Source organism: Cnephaeus nilssonii (assembly GCF_951640355.1).
Source record: "Cnephaeus nilssonii genome assembly, chromosome: 7".
Classification (NCBI taxonomy): Eukaryota; Metazoa; Chordata; class Mammalia; order Chiroptera; family Vespertilionidae; genus Cnephaeus; species Cnephaeus nilssonii.
Genome location: NC_137078.1, coordinates 74,274,340 through 74,295,774, shown reverse-complemented (window position 1 = coordinate 74,295,774; position 21,435 = coordinate 74,274,340). Strand labels below are relative to the sequence as shown.

General features: G+C 40.4%; 1 protein-coding gene across 2 annotated transcripts in view; it reads right to left on the bottom strand.

The window, feature by feature from the left end:
* CCDC30 (coiled-coil domain containing 30) overlaps positions 1 to 21,435 on the bottom strand; it is a 66,005-nt gene that overhangs the window by 3,156 nt on the left and 41,414 nt on the right. For both annotated transcript variants that reach the window (XM_079776664.1, XM_079776665.1), the window contains exons 11-14: positions 14,654 to 14,816; positions 11,759 to 11,871; positions 6,133 to 6,274; positions 3,098 to 3,234 (exon numbers count right to left, since the gene is read on the bottom strand). In XM_079776664.1, the coding sequence (XP_079632790.1) occupies positions 3,098 to 3,234; positions 6,133 to 6,274; positions 11,759 to 11,871; positions 14,654 to 14,816 (555 nt within the window). The remainder of the gene's footprint in view (positions 1 to 3,097; positions 3,235 to 6,132; positions 6,275 to 11,758; positions 11,872 to 14,653; positions 14,817 to 21,435) is intronic.

The following is a 21,435-nucleotide window of genomic DNA, read 5'->3' as shown; positions in this document are numbered from 1 at the left end:
TCCAGATTTTAGAACCAACTTTGGCATACCAAGTGAAAATTAATAAGCTTCTGGCCTGTACATAGTCATTCAATACCTACTGAGAGCAGAGACATACTATGTGCAAGAGAATGAAGGGCATATTTCTAGCCCTTGAGTCACATCAGGAAGGATATGATCCCATTTAGGAGTGGAACTGAAAGAAGAAACTCTGCATCACTTCAAATACAGTAACTACACAGCCTGCATCTGGTTTGATCTCATGCAGACATCCCATACATTAGTAGCAGTAGCAGCAAGCATTTACTGAGTATTTACCATGCACTTAGGCACTGGAACTTATCCACACAGAAAGCACTTCAAACTTTTCATGTATCCTATATAATAAAAACCTAATATACTAAGTGTCTGGTCGGCCAGTCATCCATCCAACCAATCAAAGCGTTATCCTAATATATAAAAACCCTGGGTCATAATGACCAGTAACAACCGGAGGCTGACCAACCGGAAGTCAGTGCTGGCCCCACCCCCAAGCAAGCGGTAAGGGGCAATCAGGCAGGCAGGCAGTGGGGTTAGGTATGACCAGGTAGGCAGACCAGCAGTTAGGGGTGATCAAGTAGGCAGATCAGCAGTTGTATTTGGGTGATCAGGTAGGCAGAGGGCACCTGGCCCCTTGCCAGGCTGGATCCGCCCCCAAGCAAGCAGTTAGGGGCAATCAGGCAGGCAGGCAAAGTAGTTAGGGGTGATCAGGCAGACCAGCGGTTAGGGGTGATCAGGTAGGCAGGCAAGCGGTTAGGGGAGATCAGGTAAGCAGACGGCCCCTCGCAGGGCTGGCCCTGCCCCCCAGCAAAGAAAGAGGGAGCCCCAGGCTAGCCAAGCCATTGCACCCCAGCCTGTCGCCTACAGAGGGAGGCCACCGGTGGCAGGGGAGGGGGGGCAGTGCTGCACAGATGGCAAGCAGTGGCAGCAGCAGGGGTGGGGCCAGCTGCCTGCAGCCCAGGGAAGGAAAGCCCTGATAGGCCCTGATCTCAGGCCAGGCCTAGGGACCCTACCCAAGGGGTCCTGGGTTGTGAGAGGGTGCAGGCTGGGCTGAGGGTGACCCCCCCCCCCCGCCCCCGAGTGCACAAATTTTCATGCACCAGGCCTCTAGTATGCTAATGATATGCTAAGGCAGCTCAACTACTTGCTATGATGTGCACTGACCACCAGGGGGCAGATGCTCTGACCGGTTAGCTTGCTGCTGGGGTCCAGCCGATCGGCACTGAGCGAGATCGGCCGGATACTCCCTGGAGCCCTCTCACATCCCCCCCAGGCCCCGATTGTGCACCAGTGGGGTCCCTCAGCCTGGCCTGCACCCTCTCACAATCCGGGACCCCTCAGGGGATGTTGGAGAGCCAGTTTCAGCCCAATCCCACAGACCAGACCGAGGGACCCCACTGATGCATGAATTTGTGCACCAGGCCTCTAATTAGCTCATATAATTCTCACAACAACCTCACAAGATATTGTTATGAAGCCTATTTTACAGGTGATGAAACTGAAGCTCAGAGAGGGGACAGTAATTTGTGTAAGAAGATAAAAGTAGAAGTCATAGAGCTGGGATGCTGACCCAGAACTTTCAAAGTTGTAAAGCCCGAGGTCCTCACCGCTTTGCCAGCCCCACTCTCAGGGCTGCAGTTTATACGGGACACATGAGAGTGCAATAGTTTTAATCAGAGGTTTATGTTTGAGTTTTGCCACTTACTAGCTGTGTGACCATGGCAAATTACTAAATGTGAGCCTCAGTTTCCTCATCTGTAAAATGAGGAAAACTCCCGTAGAGAAGCTTACTCTGAAGAAAACATAAGTCAAGTCCTGGTGACCAAGTGTGTCTTCAGGAGGCCAAGACAGGGACAGTATTAATGGGGAGACACAGCAAGAGGAATTTCAGGGAGCTGAGTTGCATTTTAAAGAGTCAATTGTGTTGAGACAGTCAGAAACAATGGCAATAAATTATGTGGAATATATAAAAGGGGGTAAATAGATAGTAAAAGATAATCAGAGATTCTCCATGCCTGCCTGGAGCAGCATGTATCCATATCAGTGGAAAGGAAAGTTCTAGTTTGCTTGGCAGATTTCTTTTCAGGCTGCAGTGCTGTGAGGTCTGGTATTAGGCTGCCCTGACACTGACTAAACTGCGTGAGTTCCCTAACCAATCTGGACCTCAGCTTCTCACCCATAAAATAGGTTATAATAGTGTCTCCCTCCTGGGATTGGTATGAAGACAAAATAAATATATTTAGAGATAGCTTAGAACAGTGCCTAGCACAGTGGTCGGCAAACTCATTAGTCAACAGAGCCAAATATCAACTGTACAATGATTGAAATTTCTTTTGAGAGCCTAATTTTTTAAACTTAAACTATATAGGTAGGTACATTGTTATTAACCTAATTAGGGTACTCCTAAGCTGGCCTTTGCTAAAAACTCAAGGGGCCAAAGAGCCGCATGTGGCTCACGAGCCGCAGTTTGCCGACCACTGGCCTAGCATATAGCAAATGCTCAAAAAAGTGTTAATTATAGGTATTATTAGTGATACTGTCTGTTAAGATCAACCCACTCTCTTTGCTCTAATTCTGTGCTCTGAGGAAACTTTTGATGGTAATTAAAGTTTCCTATAGAGGAGAGGATGCTTGAGCTAGCTGATCTGCGAATTCTTATCTGCTGAGAATATTCTCCTCACAAATTAATACATTGGTAGCCTGTGAGTTTCATGAATTTAAGTTACTAGTGTGAGCGCGTTTCTCTGTTGGTCCACCTTGATTCCATAGGTATCAAATGACAAAAATGAGTGTCCACACACACAAAGTGATAGGCCAGAATGAGCATAGTGGGTCCTCAAGGAGGCAATGCCATCATGAAAGAGCCTACCTGAATGGCCAGCCCACCTTCTCCATTATATTTTTCTCTGTAATTTCACAACTCCTGCCCCTTGTATGAACTGCTGAAAACAGCAGACAGCAGAGCAAGAGTGATGAGATGGGACACAAGCTCCAAGGACAGTCTCAGGAAGCATCTCTCTGTTGAGGGAGAAACATCTCATTTGGAGTTCACTGGCAACTCTGGCAGGGCCACACCCACCTGCGCTGAACAGAAGATATCGTGCATTTGTTGTCATGGATCAATTTTTCTTGCTCCATGAGCTGCTCCAGAAGCTTCCTATTTTCTAGGAGCAGCTTATCATCGTGGGCAGTGACCTGGTCCTGGAATGCCTTCTCCTATGAGTAAAAGCAAAAGCCCCCTAATTACCACAGGAGGAAAAATGATCAATTTAAGAACATCAGCCTGGTTACAACTCAGATAGCAAATTTCCCTTATTTACTTTTTCTCTCTTGTGGTCTAGGCTGTTTTCACCTTTTTGCTGACATTGTCAGCTAGATTGTTCTATATATTTTGGGTACTATGTCATGTATTCTGTTTGGATATTTACTCATTCTTTTGGGTTATCTGAGCACTCAACTTCTAATAAGGTCCCAATGATCTCATCTATATTTTAACTACATTAATATCAAATCACAGACAAATACAACTGAATATTCTTTGAAGCTCCAGATTGAAAAAAATTTCCCCATAATAGATTTCCATTTGCTTTGTAGTTGTGGTTTTTTTAAGGCAAAGCGAGGAAGATGGAAATTCAGCCACCTGACTTGGCAAACAGTATCAGGATCTCAGTTGGGTTGGCAAGTCAAGCATGTCAGCCAGGCACTAATAGGATTCCTGCAGTGAGGATGCTGAAATGATCTCTAGCTGGGCACCATGCTTCATTTTCTTACCAATGATTTCCATTGAAAACAATAGCTAGTGAAGTAGCTAAAATGAAAAATGAGTATTTGTGCAGAAAAAGCACTAACGTTCTTATAGTGAGTCAGTAGATATTAGTAAATATCTATTGTTGAGGACTTTAGAAGTTCAAAAGTGTAGAAGTTCCCTTCTCATTTCACCAGTGACTGTCAATAGCTGCAAAGGACAGGGTGCCAGTTTGGCTCAGTGGATAGAGCGTCAGCCAGGGTTCAATTCCGGTTAGGCACATACCTTAGTTGCAGACTCCATCCCGGCCCTGGCCAGGGTGCGTGCAAGAGGCAACCAATTGATGACATATCAATGTTTCTCTCTCTCTCTCTCTCTCTCTCTCTCTCTCTCTCTCTCTCTCTCGCTCTCTCTCTCTCTCTCTCCCCCTCCCTTCCAATCTCTCTAAAAATCAATGGAAAAATATCCTTGGTAAGGATTAACAACAAAATAGTAGCAGGCAAGAACTTTCACCTTTTCATGTGTGTTCCTCACCTGCCAATGGTGGAGGAAGTGGGGTAGAAGAATGACCTCTGGCAGAGGGGTGAATCACAGAGTTAAGAGGAGTAATTTTCTTTCTTTCTTTTAAATAATATACTAATATAGAACATTCAGAAAAGATTGTCCATATATGTGGAATCTTAAAAAACAAACAGACTCAGATACAGAGAACAAATTGGTGGTTGCCAGAGACAAGGGGGGAAGTGGGCAAAATGGGTGAAGGGAGTCAAAAGGCACAAAGTTCCAGTTATAAATAAATAAGCCATGGAGATGTAATGTCTGGCATGGTGACTATAGTGAACAACACTACATTTTATATTTGAAAGTTGCTAAGAGTACATTTTAAAAAGTTCTTATCACAAAAAAATGTATAATGATGTATGGTGATGGATGTTAGCTAGACTTATTGTGGGGACCATTTTGTAATATATACAAATATACAATCATTATGTTGTATACCTGAAATGAATATAATGTATGTCAATTATATCTAAAAAAAAAAAAAGAAAAGGAAAAAATTGTCCATCGAAGAGTTATAAAGGAGATATTATGTTCTGAAACAAACCATTCCAGATTTTAGTCTTTAATCCAGAACCCTTCAATGTCTAACAGTAGTCTCCCCAGATATTATTTAAATACATTTATGGTTAGTATTGAGAATAGCAGGAGCCATCCCAAAATAATACTCTATGCAGCTACAACTGGATTAGTAAGGAAATTGAATGGGGCAGGCTACTGACACCCTTTGGAAATACCGTACTTCTTTGAACCAAAAAAATCAGGACACTTGCTCCAATAATAGGGTAAAATATTTTGGGACATCTGGTTTAGATGGTCACAACAGTCAGAGGACTCAACTGGTTCGCTGTATATAGAGAAGGCTGAAAAATTAAGCCCCAAAAGGTGACATTATTTTCTGGACATTTGGTGCTTAGAAAGTGAGCCCAGCTTTTTAATGCTCAGGGCTCTGGTCCATGGGCCCTAAAATAAGTAAAATCTGGACCACCAGGTTTGTACCACTGTGGGTCTTCTTTAGGCGATTTCTAGTTCTAGTAACAATTTCTCTTGCAAACTGTGCATCCATTGATTAACATGTGCCTAAGAGATTTTATACCAAAAAGGCGGCTACAAAAATTTATATGTGCCAGGTACCACTTTAGCCATTTCATATTTTAATCCTGGTGAGGGAGGGATATATTTCCCCCATGTCACAGATGAGGAAAATGAAGGGAAAACATTACTGGCAGAGTCCATTGCTCTCCATTTTTAATTTGTGTAGTTTAATGATCTCAAGATCATTCTGCCTTGGATTCTATCCACCTGCCCCATGTCCTCCCTACCCACACACCAGCAAGTCATAATGGCAATAAGGCAAACATAAGGAAATCATGAATATTTAGAAATAAGCTTGTAGGCACTAATTAAGGATTGATAAAGGAATATGGATGACCTATTTTCACTGCCATTTAAAACTAACGGGAGTTTGAGGCAAATGAGGGCTTATAGAAATTAGGAAGGAATGAGTTATTGAAGGTGTTTCGGAACTCTTTGCTGAAGGGTGTTTAAGAAAATATATTTTCACTTGAAGGCAAGACACAATTATACGCAGGCAGTGCAGACTATTTTCGGTGTCCAGTTTGAACATCACTATGAGTCTTAAATCCTTTTTGGCAAAGAAGGTGCAAAGAAAAGATACTGAAAGAAGGTGCAAAGAAAAGACATGAAAACATGGGCTATGAAGAGGCCACAAATAAATTTTTTAAATGCGTGGGTTTTCCATGACTGACCACCAGCATCATCAGTGAGCTCGTCACCTTTTTTACTCTCACCTTTTCTAATTTTTGCTGCAGTATTCCAATTTCATTTTCAAGTTGTTTAATTCTCTCATCTCGAAGCTCTACTTCGTGAACGAAACGACTCTTGACTCTGTGAAGCTTGGTTTTGTGATGATAACATTTTTTATTATAGTTTCTATAAAAATAAATTAAAAAACAGGCACACTTGAACACAGTGAAATTTGATTTTGCCTCCTCAATATGCACCTCTCTCAGGTTTCCTCTTCTTTCTTTGTCAGGGCCTGGCACCAGACAGGGATACTTGTTCTGCCTCAGCTCTGCAGGACTTGTTGCCCACAAGTAGGGGAATGGACAAAGGATAACCCTCCTAGAGAACACCAGCTTTTATTCATCACCATGGACTCAAGTCTCTGGCTTATCTTGGTCTTAAGCTGACGAGTGTTAGCTATGGTTACAAGTTTAAATTTGGAAACTCCTCGACTTCTGATCCCTACTCCACCGATTCAGTCATCATTTTTAAATTTTCTAGTTCTTAGCTATGCCCTTGTATAGTAATATAACCTGCTTCAATATTGTCTATTTTCCAGATAACTACGTCTGCTCTCAGTCCTTACCTTGAGTCTAGACTTCTAAATGTCCAGACTCATTTAGTCTGGACTTCTAAATGCAAATTCTATATGGGTCACTGCTCAAGACTTTTATTCCGATTCTGACATAAATCTTACCGCCAATAAGCACAGGAAAAGATGTTCAACATTATTAGCTATTAAGGATATGCAAATGAAAACTATAATGAAAAAAAAAAGAAAACTATAATGAAATATAACTTCACAGCCACTAGGATGGCTAAGATAAAAAAGGATGTGGAAAAACTGGAACTCTCATACACTGATATTAGGAATATCAAATGGTACAGCCTCTTTGGAGAAAGCCTGGCAGTTCCTCAAATGATTAAATATAGAGCCATATGACCCAGCAGTTCCACTCCTAGAGAAAGTCCAAGAAAATGAAAACATATGGCCCAGCTGGTGTGGCTCAGTTGGTTGAACATCTTCACATGCACTAAGAGGTCACTGGTTCAATTCCCAGTCAGAGCTCATGCCCAGGTTGTGGGCTCAATCCCCAGTAGGGAACGCACAGAAGGCAGCGTATTGATGTTTTTCTTTCTCATTGATGTTTTTTTTCTCTCTCTCTAAAATAAATAAAAACATATTTTTTTAAAAAGAAAACATGTGCATAAAAACGTGTATATGAATGTTCATAGTAACACTATTCACAAAAACTAATAGGTGGAAATAACCCACATTTCCACCAACTGATGAATAGATAAACAAGATATGGTGTGTACATACAATGGAATATTATTCAGCCTTAAAAACGAAATTTTGCCCGGCCAGTGTGGTTCAGTGATAGAGTGTCGACCCATGAACCAGAAGGTCACGGTTCGATTCCTGGTCAGGGCACATGCTTGGGTTGCGGGCTCGATCCCCAGTAGGGGGATGCAGGAGGCAGCCGATCAATGATTCTCTCTCATCACTGATGTTTCTATCTCTCTCTTCCTCTCTGAAATCAATAAAAATACATTTTTTTAAAGAAAGGAAAATTTGGCACATACTAAATTATAGAAAATTTGGAAAATAATCCAACTTCCAATATGATCAGTATTGTAATATTGTTGTATTTCCTGTTAGTCTTTTTGTAAGCATCTTTTGTTTAAACAGTCTACATTAAAATTTTTATCTTATGCTCTTGTCACTGATTATATCATAATTATTTTCCCATGCTATCTAGTCTTCATAGCCACCATCTCTTACAGTTGTAATATGTTCCATGAATGTATTATACTAGACCTAACTAGTTCCTATTGCTGGGTGTTTAGGTTTCTTCCTGTAGTGTTATGCATGGTCTGAAGAGTATGTTGATGCAGTACGAGTGAGGGCTCAGCCCTTCCCTCGCCGTTGCTGGCTCGATGTTTGGCACACCTCTGGGTTTGGTCAGAAGTTCTGTTGGCCAACTTGCCTGTTGAACATGTGGCTTTGTTAACTACTAGCACTTGAGGCCGCACAATACTGATGCTCTAAAATTTAGGGACAGCTTTTAGCTTATGTTTAAGTAAAACCAGATGGTCTTTCTATTATTTTTACCTCAAAGAAGCAAGGAATTTGTTCCTCTGGAAGAGTGGTTGGGAAAACATGGAAAAAATGAGCATTGTCTGTAAAGATCAGGACTGGGGGATCAGGGGAATGAAAACAGAAATGAACCTAGAGGGTTGTTGTTGTTGTTGTTTATGAGAATTTTTTTTATTTTTTGAACCTAGAGTTTTGACAGTTCTTTCCATTTTCATTCCTAAAGCTGTAGTTTTCATACTGCATGCACATCAGCATCACATGGGGAAGCTTTTAGCAGAATATTAATCCCCAAGCCTTATCTGAAGATAATGCTTTCGTTAATCTATGTTGGGGCCCAGGCATATGCAGCTAGGGTTAGGATCCACTGGAAAAATAACACAGAAAAATATTCAGCCTCACTGCCCATCAAAGAAATTCAAAATAAAATAATAATGAAGTAATTTATGATCATGTAAGCATTAAAATTCATAGCACATGTTAAGCACAAGAAGTTCAGACACAAAAGATTACATGCAGTATGATTCCTCCTCGATGAAGTTTTAGGAGAGACAGAAACCAGAAGAGTGAATGCCTGGGAGTGGGAGGGGGAGCAGGAGATACAGATTGACTGCAAAAAAGTCGGAGAGAACTTTAAGGGATAATGGAAACGTTCTGTATCTTGACTGAAGTAGTGGTTATGTTGGTGTGTACATTTGTGGAAACTCATCAAATTGTACATTTGAAATCTGTGCATTTATTATAAGTAAGTTATACCTCAATTTAAAAAAATATTGCAAAAATTACATCAATGGCAGCACCCAATACTAATGAGGATGTGGTGAAATTGCTATTCTTATATAATGATGGCAAAATTTTGGTAGGATGCTTCTGAATGTTTGTCAAGCTGTTATTACAGCTTTTTGACCAGTAATTCCATTTCTGGGAATATATTCTATAAAAATTAATTTTTAAAAATATGTTTTATTGATTTTTTTAAATTTTTTTTAGAGAGAGAGGAAAAGAGAGGGATAGAGAGAGAAAAACATCAATGAGAAAGGAATATTATCTCTCTGCTGCCTCCTGCACGCCCCCCACTGGGGATCGAGCCTGCAACCTGGGAACTGAACCAGTGATCTCTGGGTTCCTGGGTCAACACTCAACCACTGAGCCACATCGGCCAGGCTATAAAAATAATTTTAAATGAAAAAACATTTTTCAGTGTTATTTCGAATAAAAATATCAATCACAGACCAGTGAGTAATTTTCACTAAACCAGGACTGTATTATGAGAGTTGACTCCAGCAGACCTAGAATTGCTCTGAGCTGTTTTGCTAAAGTTCTTGGCACTGACCACTGGTCAAGGAATGAAAATATTGATTACAAGTGTGTTGCTTTGTAACCATAGGTCCAAGGAGTTTCATGGCAGTTTGCACCACCTTGTCAGCACTGTTTATTGATAACAATGAGATTGATGATTTGCACCCAGTCTCAGTGAGAACCCTGGAAGGCTCTGTTCTTCAGGCTCGGCTCTTGAGGCTGATTACATAGCAGAGATATACTCACATGAACAGCAGAGTATTTAAAAAAAAAAAAATCTTAGTTCAGATTCCATTTGGGATCCCTGGTTGTGAAGTGTTCAGCGCATGTCTGTGGTTCGTGACCCGGGAGAGGAGTTGCTTCCAGGCAGGGCCCTTACAGAGGGAAGACCTCTGGGGCCCCTGCCTAACTGCTCGGACTGCCTGCTGTGAGACAGCCATGGGGGTGATGCGTATCCTGACTCTATTCTGTTGCCACATCGTGTCCTTCTCCTGCAGAGCCGTACCTTTGTAAGCACTGTCACGGGGGTTCTGTTAGTCTTCTTTAGCAATCAAACCCAATTTAACTGGCACTGTTAGTGCAAGGACATATCAACTTGATGAAATATTATGCTTTAAAAAATAAGCAAATTGAAAGACTGTAGCAACAGTATACAATGCGTATGAGATGATATTAAGAGGAAGAGAACATAACCTTTTTCTTTCTAGGATAGTAAAATCATAAAACTATGTTGTTGACAGAGAACAAGGAATAAACATGGGATGGATTCTAGGTATGTGTTTTTTCCATTAAAAAATTTGCATTGTTGCCTGGCTGGCATGGCTCAGTGGTTGAGCGTCAACCTATGAACCAGGATGTCACAGTTCAATTCCCGGTCAGGGCATATGCCTGGGTTGTGGACTCAATCCCTAGTGTGGGGCATGCAGGAAGCAACCGATCAATGATTCTTTCTCATCATTGATGTTTCTATCTCTCTCTCATTCTCCCTTCCTCTCTGAAATCAATAAAAAAATTTTTAAAGAAAATGTAACTCCCTAAAAATCAAATGTAATTTTACTTTTGGAGTTTGATATTAACCTGACATGTGTCAGCATTATATATTAAATATCAATTCCTCTGACAAGCATTGTGGCATTTTATATACAGATCCATCACTTCATTCTCTTACCTCCTCTAATGTAGAAAGAGCACTGCATAGGTTATCAGAGGACTGAGTTCTCGTCTAAGATTTGTAAGCAGCATGAACTAAACAACATGTACTCCCTTGACCATGATTTCTACATTTCTCAGCAATATGATGATCAAAGCAAGATAATGAATACTAATGACTCTGAAAAATACTCTCTGCTAGACAGCAGTAAATAATGGTTTTTAAGTCATTATCATTAGCATCATCAACATAGTAAGTAAGAACATACTAGTAAAAGAATAAGAAACTTCAATCTATAGAGGTATAAAATAAGACTACAGAGATGAGAGCAGAGAGATTGGTTATACAGAAAACACGACAAATGAATAGATATAATTATAGTTGTGTGCTAGACACTGTTCTAAGTAAGCACTTTGCATGTTTACTCATTTAATTCTCACAAGAACTTTATGAGATAAGGACTGTTATTTTGTCCATTTTAAAGATGAGAGCCCTCAGACACAGGGAGTTTACATAACTCACCCAAGGTCACTTTGTAGTAGAACCAAGGTTTGTAACAAGGCAGTATGGCTCCAGAGTCCATACTCGAACTACTGTGCTACATTCCAGGGCAGAGGACAGTGGGAGAAATCTGGTGGTATGATGCCCAGGAAATGGAATGAAAGAGCAGGAATTCCAGGAACTCTCATTTTTATTGAGCACCTACTATATACCAGGAACTATGGCTAAAAGGATGAGTGAGACTGTGGCCCATGCCCCTGAAAAGTCAACAGTATGGTGAGGAAGACAGGCAATAAGTCACATTATTTCAAAACAACATGGAAAATTCTTAAATAAGTACAGAGAGGCATAAGGGATATAGGAAGACAGAGAATGAACACTTCTCCCAGCCCAGGCTGATGGTGTAAGAAAGGCTTCTTAGAGAAGGTCTAAGAAGTATGATTTGAAATGAAGAGTTGAAATGGGGAGAGGGTGGTCCAGGTTGAGGAAAACAGTGAGGAGAAAAAGCCTGAAGGCAAGTGAGAAGGGTGTATTGGCAGCAAAGCAAACATTTCCCTCCCAAAGAGAACTTGTTTTTGTTTACCTCACATGGACATCAAGCTGCTTCAAAAATTTCCCATATTCTTTATGTAGAGCTTCCTTTTCTTGCTTCAACCCAGACACCTTCTCTGACAATTCCTGGTAGCTCTTGAGATACTGAAAAACATTTAATATATATATATAATTGATTTCAGAGAGTAAGGGAGAGGGAGAGAGATAGAAACATCAATAATGAGAGAGAATAATTGATCAGCTGCCTCTTGCACGCCCCCTACTGGGGATCGAGCTCGCAACCCTGGCATGTGCCCTTGACTGGAATGGAACCTGTGACCTTTCAGTCTGCAGGCTGACATTCTACCCACTGAGCCAAATCAGCTAGGGGTGAAAAACATTTTTTAAAATGAGAATACTAGGTGTACCAGTTAATAATGCGGATTTTTTTCAATAGATAGAGTTACACATATGTTGATATATTTGCGATTTGATATGTATGCTATTTTGTTGTATTGACAGCAAGCTTCAAAACTCGATATATCAAATTTGCTGAAGGTGTTAATATCATAGATATTTTTATGCTTAAAAATGTTGAATTTCGTGCCAAAAAAAAGAGCATTTGCAGGAAGTTTTAATTCATTATTTTGAAGAAAAAGTTATCATAAACTTCGGTATGATGAACATGCTCCATCTCAAGATACTTGTGAACGCTGGTTTAAACGCTTTAAAAGTGATGATTTTGATGTGAAAGACAAAGAACGTCCAGGTCAACCGAAAAAGACCAACAATTACAAGCATTATTGGATGAAGATGCGTGTCAAACTCAAAAACAACTTGCAGAAAGATTAAATGTTGCTCAGCAAACAATTTCCGATCATTTACAAGCAATGGGAAAGATTAAAGGAAGCAAAATGGATGCCCCATCAACTGAAAGCAAGACAAATGGAAAACCGAAAAGTCATCAGTAAAATGTTGTTTCAGTGTCACGAAAGAAAGTCTTTTTTGCATCGAATTGTGACTGGTGATGAAAAGTGGATTTATTTTGAGAATCCCAAAGGCACAAAATCATGGGTTGATCCAGGAAAACCATCAACATCGACTGCAAGGCCAAATCGCTTTGGAAAGAAGACAATGCTCTGCGTTTGGTGGGATCAGGAAGGTGTGGTGTATTATGAGCTTCTAAAACCAGGTGAAACCATTAATACTGATCGCTATTGACAACAAATAATCAATTTGAATCACGCTTTGATCATGAAGTGACCAGAATGTGCCAGAAGACACGGCAAAGTAACGTTGCTTCATGATACCGCACCATCACATACTTCAAAACCAGTTAAAGACACGTTAAAAGATCTTGCCTGGGAAGTATTAACCCACTTGCTGTATTCACCAGACCTTGCTCCTTCAGATTACCACTTGTTCCGATCGATGGCACATGCACTTTCTGAGCAGCACTTCAAAATGTATAAAGAAGTGGAAAATTGGGTTCCTGAATGGTTTTCCTCAAACAAGAAAAGTTCTATTGGGACAGTATCCACAAATTACCTGAAAGATGGGGAAATATGTAGCTAGCGATGGACATTACTTTGAATAAAGCACTTTAGATGTTTCTCTTGAAATTATTGTGTTTTCTTTGATTACAAAATCCGCCATTATTAACCTGTGTACCTAGTATTCTGTGCTGAATAAAGTATGACGTTGATGGAATGTAAATAGACAAAGCCTTTCTGCTGAAAAAAGCTTACAGTGGCTCCAGCTTCTGACACCGTAGTAGCTTTCTGTGATTTCTGCTCTTTCAGATTTTCTGCAGCTCTTTGCCTTGACTTTTTCTCCACCAGCCTTTCCAATAGTTTTGCAAGCATCTAATTACCTATATAAAAAGTCTTCCAGCTCACCCTAGCCGGTTTGGCTCAGTGGATAGAGCGGGTCAAGGGCACATACCTTGGTTGAAGGCTCCTCCCTGGCTGGGGCCCTGGTCGGGTCTCATGCAGGAGGCAACCAATCAATGCGTTTCTCTCACATTGATGTTTCCCTCTGACTTTCCCTCTCTCTTCCACTCTCCCTAAAAAATCAATGGAAAAATATCCTCAGGTGAGGATTAACAAAAAAAGAAAGAAAAGTGTTTTCCAGCTTGAAGTCTATACTAACGTGAAAGCTGTTTTCCTGAGCTAACCCTGACTAATAAAGTATCTGGTTCTAGAAATGGCTCCAGTGAACAGGTCCTCAAATATGGGAAGCTCAAAGATTGGTTATCTGACCAGGTTAGAGGTAAAGGCAAGTATAATCTTGTCACTAGTATTAGACATCCATGACATAAGGGTCGATTAGATTATAGTTTATAGTTGCCTGTCATGAAGTACTTTGGGAGACCACATGATTGGTATAAAGCATGTTAGAGCAGAAGTGAGAAGTACAAGGAGTTTGGGGTGGCCTAGCCATAGCAGTTCTTTCTGATCTTCTACTTATCCCTAACTCTCCCTCCCAACAGTTTTATAAGCATGTTATTCCTTGTGTTAAATCCCTTCTTGCTTGAAATACATACAGTAAATTCTGCTTTCCTGACTGAACCCTGACTAGATGAATGTGTAAAGTGCTAGGCGCTCAATAAGTATTAGCTATTGCTCGATGGCAGCAATCTGCAACCTATTTCATCTCATGGCACATATACACTAGTTACTAAAATTCTGTGGCACAACAAAATATATTATAGTTTTTGCTGATCTGACACAGAAAAAAGTGTAATTTTGATTCATTTATGCCAGATGGCTATTATTATGTTGGCTGTAGTCATTTTTTTATTTGACAATCTAATGGAAAAGAAGTCAATGCCCCTGACCAAACAGTGAGGTACTGCATGTTTAAAAATGTCTTGTGGCACACCGACTGAAAACGGCTGCTCTCTGGGAGCTGGAAAGCTGAGAAGCCTGTTTATTTACTTTCTTACCTCATCAGATTTTCTTTTTTCATTTTCCAGTTGTTTAAGTTGGGCCTCTTGTTGCTGAATTCTGTGTTGTTGCCGAGAACTGGTCATTTCTAGTATATTCTCTTTATCCAGTAAGATTTTCACTTTTTGTTGTAGCTCATTTATATTATGATCTAGGAGTTTCCTGAGGGCAATTAATATACATTAAAATCACACCGTGAATTGCAAAGCTTTGCAAATGAAACTCTTTGAGATAAAATTATTTGTTTGTTTTTTAAATCCTTATCCAAGGATATGTTTTTCACTGATTCTGGAGACAGAGGAAGAAACATTCATGTGTGAGAGAAACATCAATTGGTTGCCTCCTGTATGTGCCCTGAAATGGGATCAAACCTGCAACCTGGGTTTGATGTGCCGGGACCAGGAATGGAACCCGTGGTCCTTCAGAGCAAGGGACAACACTCCTACCAACTAAGCCACTTGGCCAGGGTGTTCCCCTGAACTTTAAGATAAAGTTCAAACTCTTAAATATGGTTTGCTAGCTAGCCTCATTTTAGCTTACCTTTCTAGCCTCATTTTCGTACCACTCCCTATACCACAAACATTTTGTATCGGCCAAAATGAACTCCCCCAAAATAAGCTTTTTTCATTCACTGAAACAAGTCATTCTCCACACTTATTCCTCCTCTGCAACTCCAACCTTTTCCCTATCTTCCTCTTCCAGGCCTTCCTTTGCCTAATATTCTCTACTTAGCTTTCCCATGCCAACTGCTTTAGTCTCAGCTTAAATAGGTTTCTTAGAGGAAGCCTTTCTTGAGCTCTCTAGACCAGATTAGATGTCCTTGCTACTTGCTATTACAGCATCGTAAACTCGCCTTAGTATAACACATATTTCATTGCAGTTGCAAAGTCTTATGTAGAGGGTATTCTTTATAGTGAAACCGAGGGTCCTGATTTAGCATATGATTTCTGTTGACTGTAGCCCCAGCATTCTATTCAGTTTTTTCACCGCCTGCCCTGTAAGTCTTAGTTCCTCCCTTACTAGTCATTAACCCCCTGAGGCAACAAAAACAATGGCCACACCTTCACTAAGGGTCACAAGGTATGGGTTTCTGTTAAGCTAAAAGTAATATCTTGACCTAAGTTATGTTTCAGCTCCTGTGTCCTAAGGCGGAAGGACTCCCTGGCTACTTTCCCATAAAACTGGGCAGAGGGATGCCAGAGCTGTCTGCACAGTCTCGAACCCCTAACCCACGGTGCCTTGTGATTTGCCCTATATAATCTGCAACCTACATGCCATGGGGGTGTTCAGGTTTTTGAGCATTAGCTTCCCATTCTCTGGAGTGTTGCCACTTATAGTAAGTTAGCAAATACTTCTCCACTGCAATTCTTGGTGTTTAGTGTTTGGCTCTGCTAGTGCCAGGTGGATGCACTTTTCCTGTTCGATAACAATACCATCTATAATAATCTATAATAATAAAAGCATAATGCTAATTAGACTGGACAGCCGAACGACCTTCCAGATGTCATTCTGGACGTCCTTCCGGAAGAAGCTACAGTGGTGGGGGGCTGAGGCAGAGGTAGTTAGGGGAGATCAGCCAGGCAGGTGAGTGGTTAGGAGCCAGCAGTTCCAGATTGCGAGAGGGATGTCTGCAAGAGGGATGTCGGACTGGCAGTCGGACATCCCCCGAGGGGTCCTGGATTGCGAAAGGGTGCAGGCAGGGCTGAGGGACACCCCGCCCCCTGTGCATGAATTTCGTGCCCCAGGACTCTAGTTATTTATAAACACCAAAGCGTCTAAAAAGCATTTTATATGAATAATGATAGATGTAACAGGATGCTGTACATCTATTTAAAAGAATAGTATGAAATAAATCAGTAACAGAAAGATAGCTGGAAAATCCCAAAATATTTAGTGATTAAACAAACAGTTCTAAAAAATGCATTTGTCAAAAAAAGAAGTCTCAAGAAATTAAAAAATATTTTGAACTATGTTTATTAGATATGAAAATGAAAATACAACTTATAAAATTCATGAGGTGCATCAAAAATAGTGCTTAAAGGGAAATTTATAGGATTAAATGCAAATATTATAAAAGATGAAAAAAATCAACAATCTAAGTTTCCACCTTAGGAAAACTAGAGAAAGAGACTAAATTGAGCAGAATAAAAGAAACAATAAAAATTAGATCAGAAAACCATGAAATTGAAAACAGGAAAACAATAGAGAAACCATGAAACTAAAGCTGGCTCTTTGAAAAGATCAATGATATCGATAAACCTCTAACTAGGCTAACCAAGAAACAGAAAACATAAATTACTAATATCAGAAGTGAAAGAGGGATCATCACTATTGTCAGGGAGAAAAAATTTTCCTCTTCCCTTCAGTTAGACAGACAGGAGCAGAGTAGGACTGATAGGCCAGGTACAGAAGGTCACCAGGGCAAAAAGCCCCAGGTGACTAGCAACAGGCAAAACTGGGAAAACAAGGATCTTGCCCCCTGTGTAACCTTTCCTCCTCTGGCATATTGATGGTCATGCGGCTTGGATCCTCCCCTGACCTTTCCTCCACTGGCATGTTGATAGTCATGTGGTAGACCCCCTTGGAGGAGGAACAAGGCGCTGAAGAGTGGTTTTGTGCAACTCCCAGGCAGGCCCTTGCACGACCACTCCTTTAAGCATTTAACCCCAGAGATAACATCTAGGCCTCAGTTGTGTTTCAGCTCCAGGCTCAGAAAAGCTGCAAAACCAGACAAGCAATACCATGACTGACCTCAGGACCAGCTGCATTGCCTAATGACCCCCTGTTCTGGCACTGACCAAGCAGTAGAGACCACATCCCTAAAAGGACACACCTGGAAAGCTGATGAATATGCTATTGGGATCCTCCCCTGAGACCTCCAGATAAATACCCTTAAGACAGAGGACCCAGTGCTGCTCTCCCTCCAGGAGCAGGCTGGTACCTCTCTCTCTCCAAGGACCCTTCTTTTGTCTTTGTAACTTGTTTCCTGAACCATTTCTTCTACAGCTCACTTCTTCTATCTCTGTAGCTTTCTAATAAACTTGCTCTTAAGGTCAAATCCCTGATGCCATTTCACCACCAACTCTTCTAGGTTCTTCTGGCTGGTCTAATAGTTAAATTAACATGAGACAGATTAGCAGGAGAAAAACAAACTGAAGTTTAATAACATATACTTCCTGCATAGAAGGGAGAGCTGCAGGAACACTGAATAACTTGCCAAGATGACAAAAGCCTTCACCTTTATCCTCAGCTAAAGACAAAAAAAGATGGTGGGGGTAGGGAGTCAGTTATGGAAGGTTACCAGGAAAAGCACAGTAAACAAGCATATTATTATTGTCTACACCTTCTCCATTGATAATTTCTAGAGATATCCTCCTCTTCATGGAATAGTGAGGGTGACACCCTTACAAATGTAAATGTCCTTTTACAAAGAGTAACTTCTACTTGCTTTTCAGAGGTTCTCCCTTGTCTTCTGTTTCTTAAAATTAACCAGCTTACATAAAATACTCAATATCCCAAAGAGGCATATTTTGAGGTAGCAAACTCTGCTCCTCTCCACGATCATCCCTGACAAAGATCAACTTTGATCTTAACTGAGCCTATTGTCTTTTTGCATATAGATAACATACCTTTGGAATGTTGGGGTAAGTTGTAAGTTCCCTTTTTTCCGGACCCCTCAGGGCAAACCAATGCACCAGGGCCACAAATTCCCTCATTTTTGTTGCTATTTGTGTTAATTATTATGTGTTCATTGTTGACTGTTAACTATCCTATGCTCACCTAGGTAAAAGAAGCATGTGTCTATCATTTTACTTTTTATCCAATCCCAGAAATAACTCCTTCCCCTTTGCTTTCTTCCACTTCCCTAATCTATCACCAATGGATATCATGTAACCCACTTTCTCCTTCTTTGATGGTAATTTATAAAAATAGGTGAAAAACCACCATTCTCTGGAGCACTGTATTGTCTCAATGTGTTGAGATTCTACTTCCTGGCAATAGTTGACAGTTTGGCTCAAATAAACTCACAAAAATTCTTTACAGGTTTGAATAATGTACTTCTTCCTTAACAATTGTTAGGGATGGGAGGGAGAAATAGAATAGTGGAAACCAGCTATAGTTATAAGAAATATTAATTATGCTCTGTTAATCATGATTGCTTTGTTCTGATTAAAGAAAGTACATTCTATCCTGGCTGGGAGTTGTAAGTCCCCTGGACCTTGGAGCTAACTGGAAATGCGGCCCATCTTCCTCATCAGAGAGCTGCCTATTATCATGGAAAGATTAACAACCGAGACTGAAGGCACCATCCTCTTTAAAAATATATATATTTTATTGATTTTTTACAGAGAGGAAGGGAGAGGGATAGAGAGTTAGAAACAACGATGAGAGAGAAACATTGATCAACTGCCTCCTGCACACCTCCTACTAGGGATGTGCCCACAACCAAGGTACATGCCCTTGACCGGAATTGAACCCTGGACCTTTTCTGTAGGCCGACGCTCTATCCACTGAGCCAAACCGGTTAGGGCTGAAGGCACCATCCTTTGCAAACCCCCAGCAGGCACTGCCTGTAACCTGTAACCATTACACCCAATTTTATTCCTTTCCCTACTTCTCCATCCCTGCTTGCCCATTTTTATTTTGCATACCCATTCTTATTTCTTTTGCCTACTTTCCCATGTAATCTTTGTCCTTCTTCTCCACATAACAACCGGTTTATGGGGGGAGGGAGTGCAGAGCAGATATTTGTGGATGACCTGCTGCTCTCCCATTATTGGAATAAACACACATACATGATTCAACCCTATCTCTGCTTAATTGGCTCAAGTAGTGAAAGGCAGCCCGGAACTATTGGCTGTATGGTTTCAAAATTATACCAATTATCTATAATCTCTTCCAGAAAAATTGAAGAGGGGATACTTTCTAACTAATTCTAATAGGCAGCATTATACTAATACCAAAACCAGGTAAGGATATTATAATAGGAAAACTGCAGACCATTATCTCCCATGAACATGTCCAAACTCAATGTGGCCAGTTAGGCTCATCATGACCAGGCCTAGCTTACCCTTCTAGCTTCATTTTCTTGCCACTCTCCTAATCCCCAAACATTTTTGTTTGAGCCAAAATGAACATTTTTCACTTCACTGATGATGATGGTGATGATGACGATAACAGTAACAATAACATCAAATAATGCAACAACAACACTTTTTAGTAGAGTCTTCCTAATGTGTCAAGTTGGCTAGGAATTCTGTCCATGCATGTTTCTGGTTAGAATGGGCTACAAGAGATATTTTGTAGAAGATTTGGAGGGCAGAACAGAAGCATTTTCTTTTTTACTCTTGGAAAATTGGAATATGTGCTCTTGTAGCTCACTTCTTCTGCCTCTGTGAACTTTCCTTCCAAAGGGTCAAGACAGACTCACCCAGGCTCACTCCTGTTGCTATGATCTTGCCTCTTCTATCTTAAGCTTTTCCTGTTTCACTGTCCCTAGCTTTAATTAAACTCTCAAAATAATCTGGACTTGTGTTGTGAATCTTTCCTGCATGAAGTCAAGAACTGAGGGCCAATATTACCACTAACAGTTCTACTTCTCCAATTGAACCCTTACTGATACAAGTGCTTACTATATGCTAGACACTGATACAAGCCAACTGCTTATAACTCATTTAATTTACACAATGATCCTATGAGGTAGAAGTTTTTTTTTTTTTTTTACCATTCATCACTTTTGTTTTACCTCATTTATGTTTGCTTTTCAGGCTTTCTCTTGCTTTGTGAGTAATGCTTAAAAAGGCATAGTTAAGCCCTAACAAGTTTGGCTCAGTGGATAGAGCGTCGGCCTGCAGACTGAAAGGTCCTAGGTTCAATTCCAGTCAAGGGCATGTACCTTGGTTGCGGGCACATCCTCAGTAGGAGGTGTGCAAGAGGCAGCTGATCGATGTTTCTAACTCTCTTTCCCTCTCCCTTCCTCTCTGTAAAAAATCAATTATATATATATATATATATATATATATATATATATATATATTGGCATAGTTATTGTAATTTACTCAGAATTTAGCTGTATTATAACAGGAGGATAGCCTGTCATCTTGCTAGAAGTGACAGTCAGACAACTATTTTTCTACTATACCTCACTGAATGAATTCATCTGTTCATTCATTCATTTACTTACTCAAACATTTTTTTGTTCACTAAATATTTACTGAATACCTACTGAGTGTCAAGCCCTGTGCTAGAGCTTTTAATTGGAGGTGAAAATAAGTTTCTGAGCTTCACAGTATATGTGGATGTCTGTATATCTTTTCAGTGGCTAAAATAATATTTTTCTTAAAATATATGTAAATCACACTGAGTGCCACAGAAGTAGGAAGCATCAAATACTGGAGTTTAGGGCATCCAAGATAATTTAAGTAAGATCCTAATAATAATCCTAACAATTTCAGAAAAAAATATGACAGTTCATATCTGGTAGCAACTTGTTGATGATTAAGATGCTTGAAAGTACTTGGAACTTCTTTGAAGAAAATCAGCTGATAAATACAAAACACCAACTTCATTCTAGTCTGCATTTTGTGCTAATCATGTTAGAATTAGAAAAGCAAATCCCAGAGTATGCTATTTCCTAGGCAATTCAGTCATTCAAGAAAATATACTGGTGCACCGAGTATGTTCCTGAACAACAAGAAATAATCCCTGCCTTAAGAATCCCACACTCGCCCTGGCTGGTGTGTTGGTTGGTTGGTTGTTGTCCCTTGCATTGAAGGGTTGC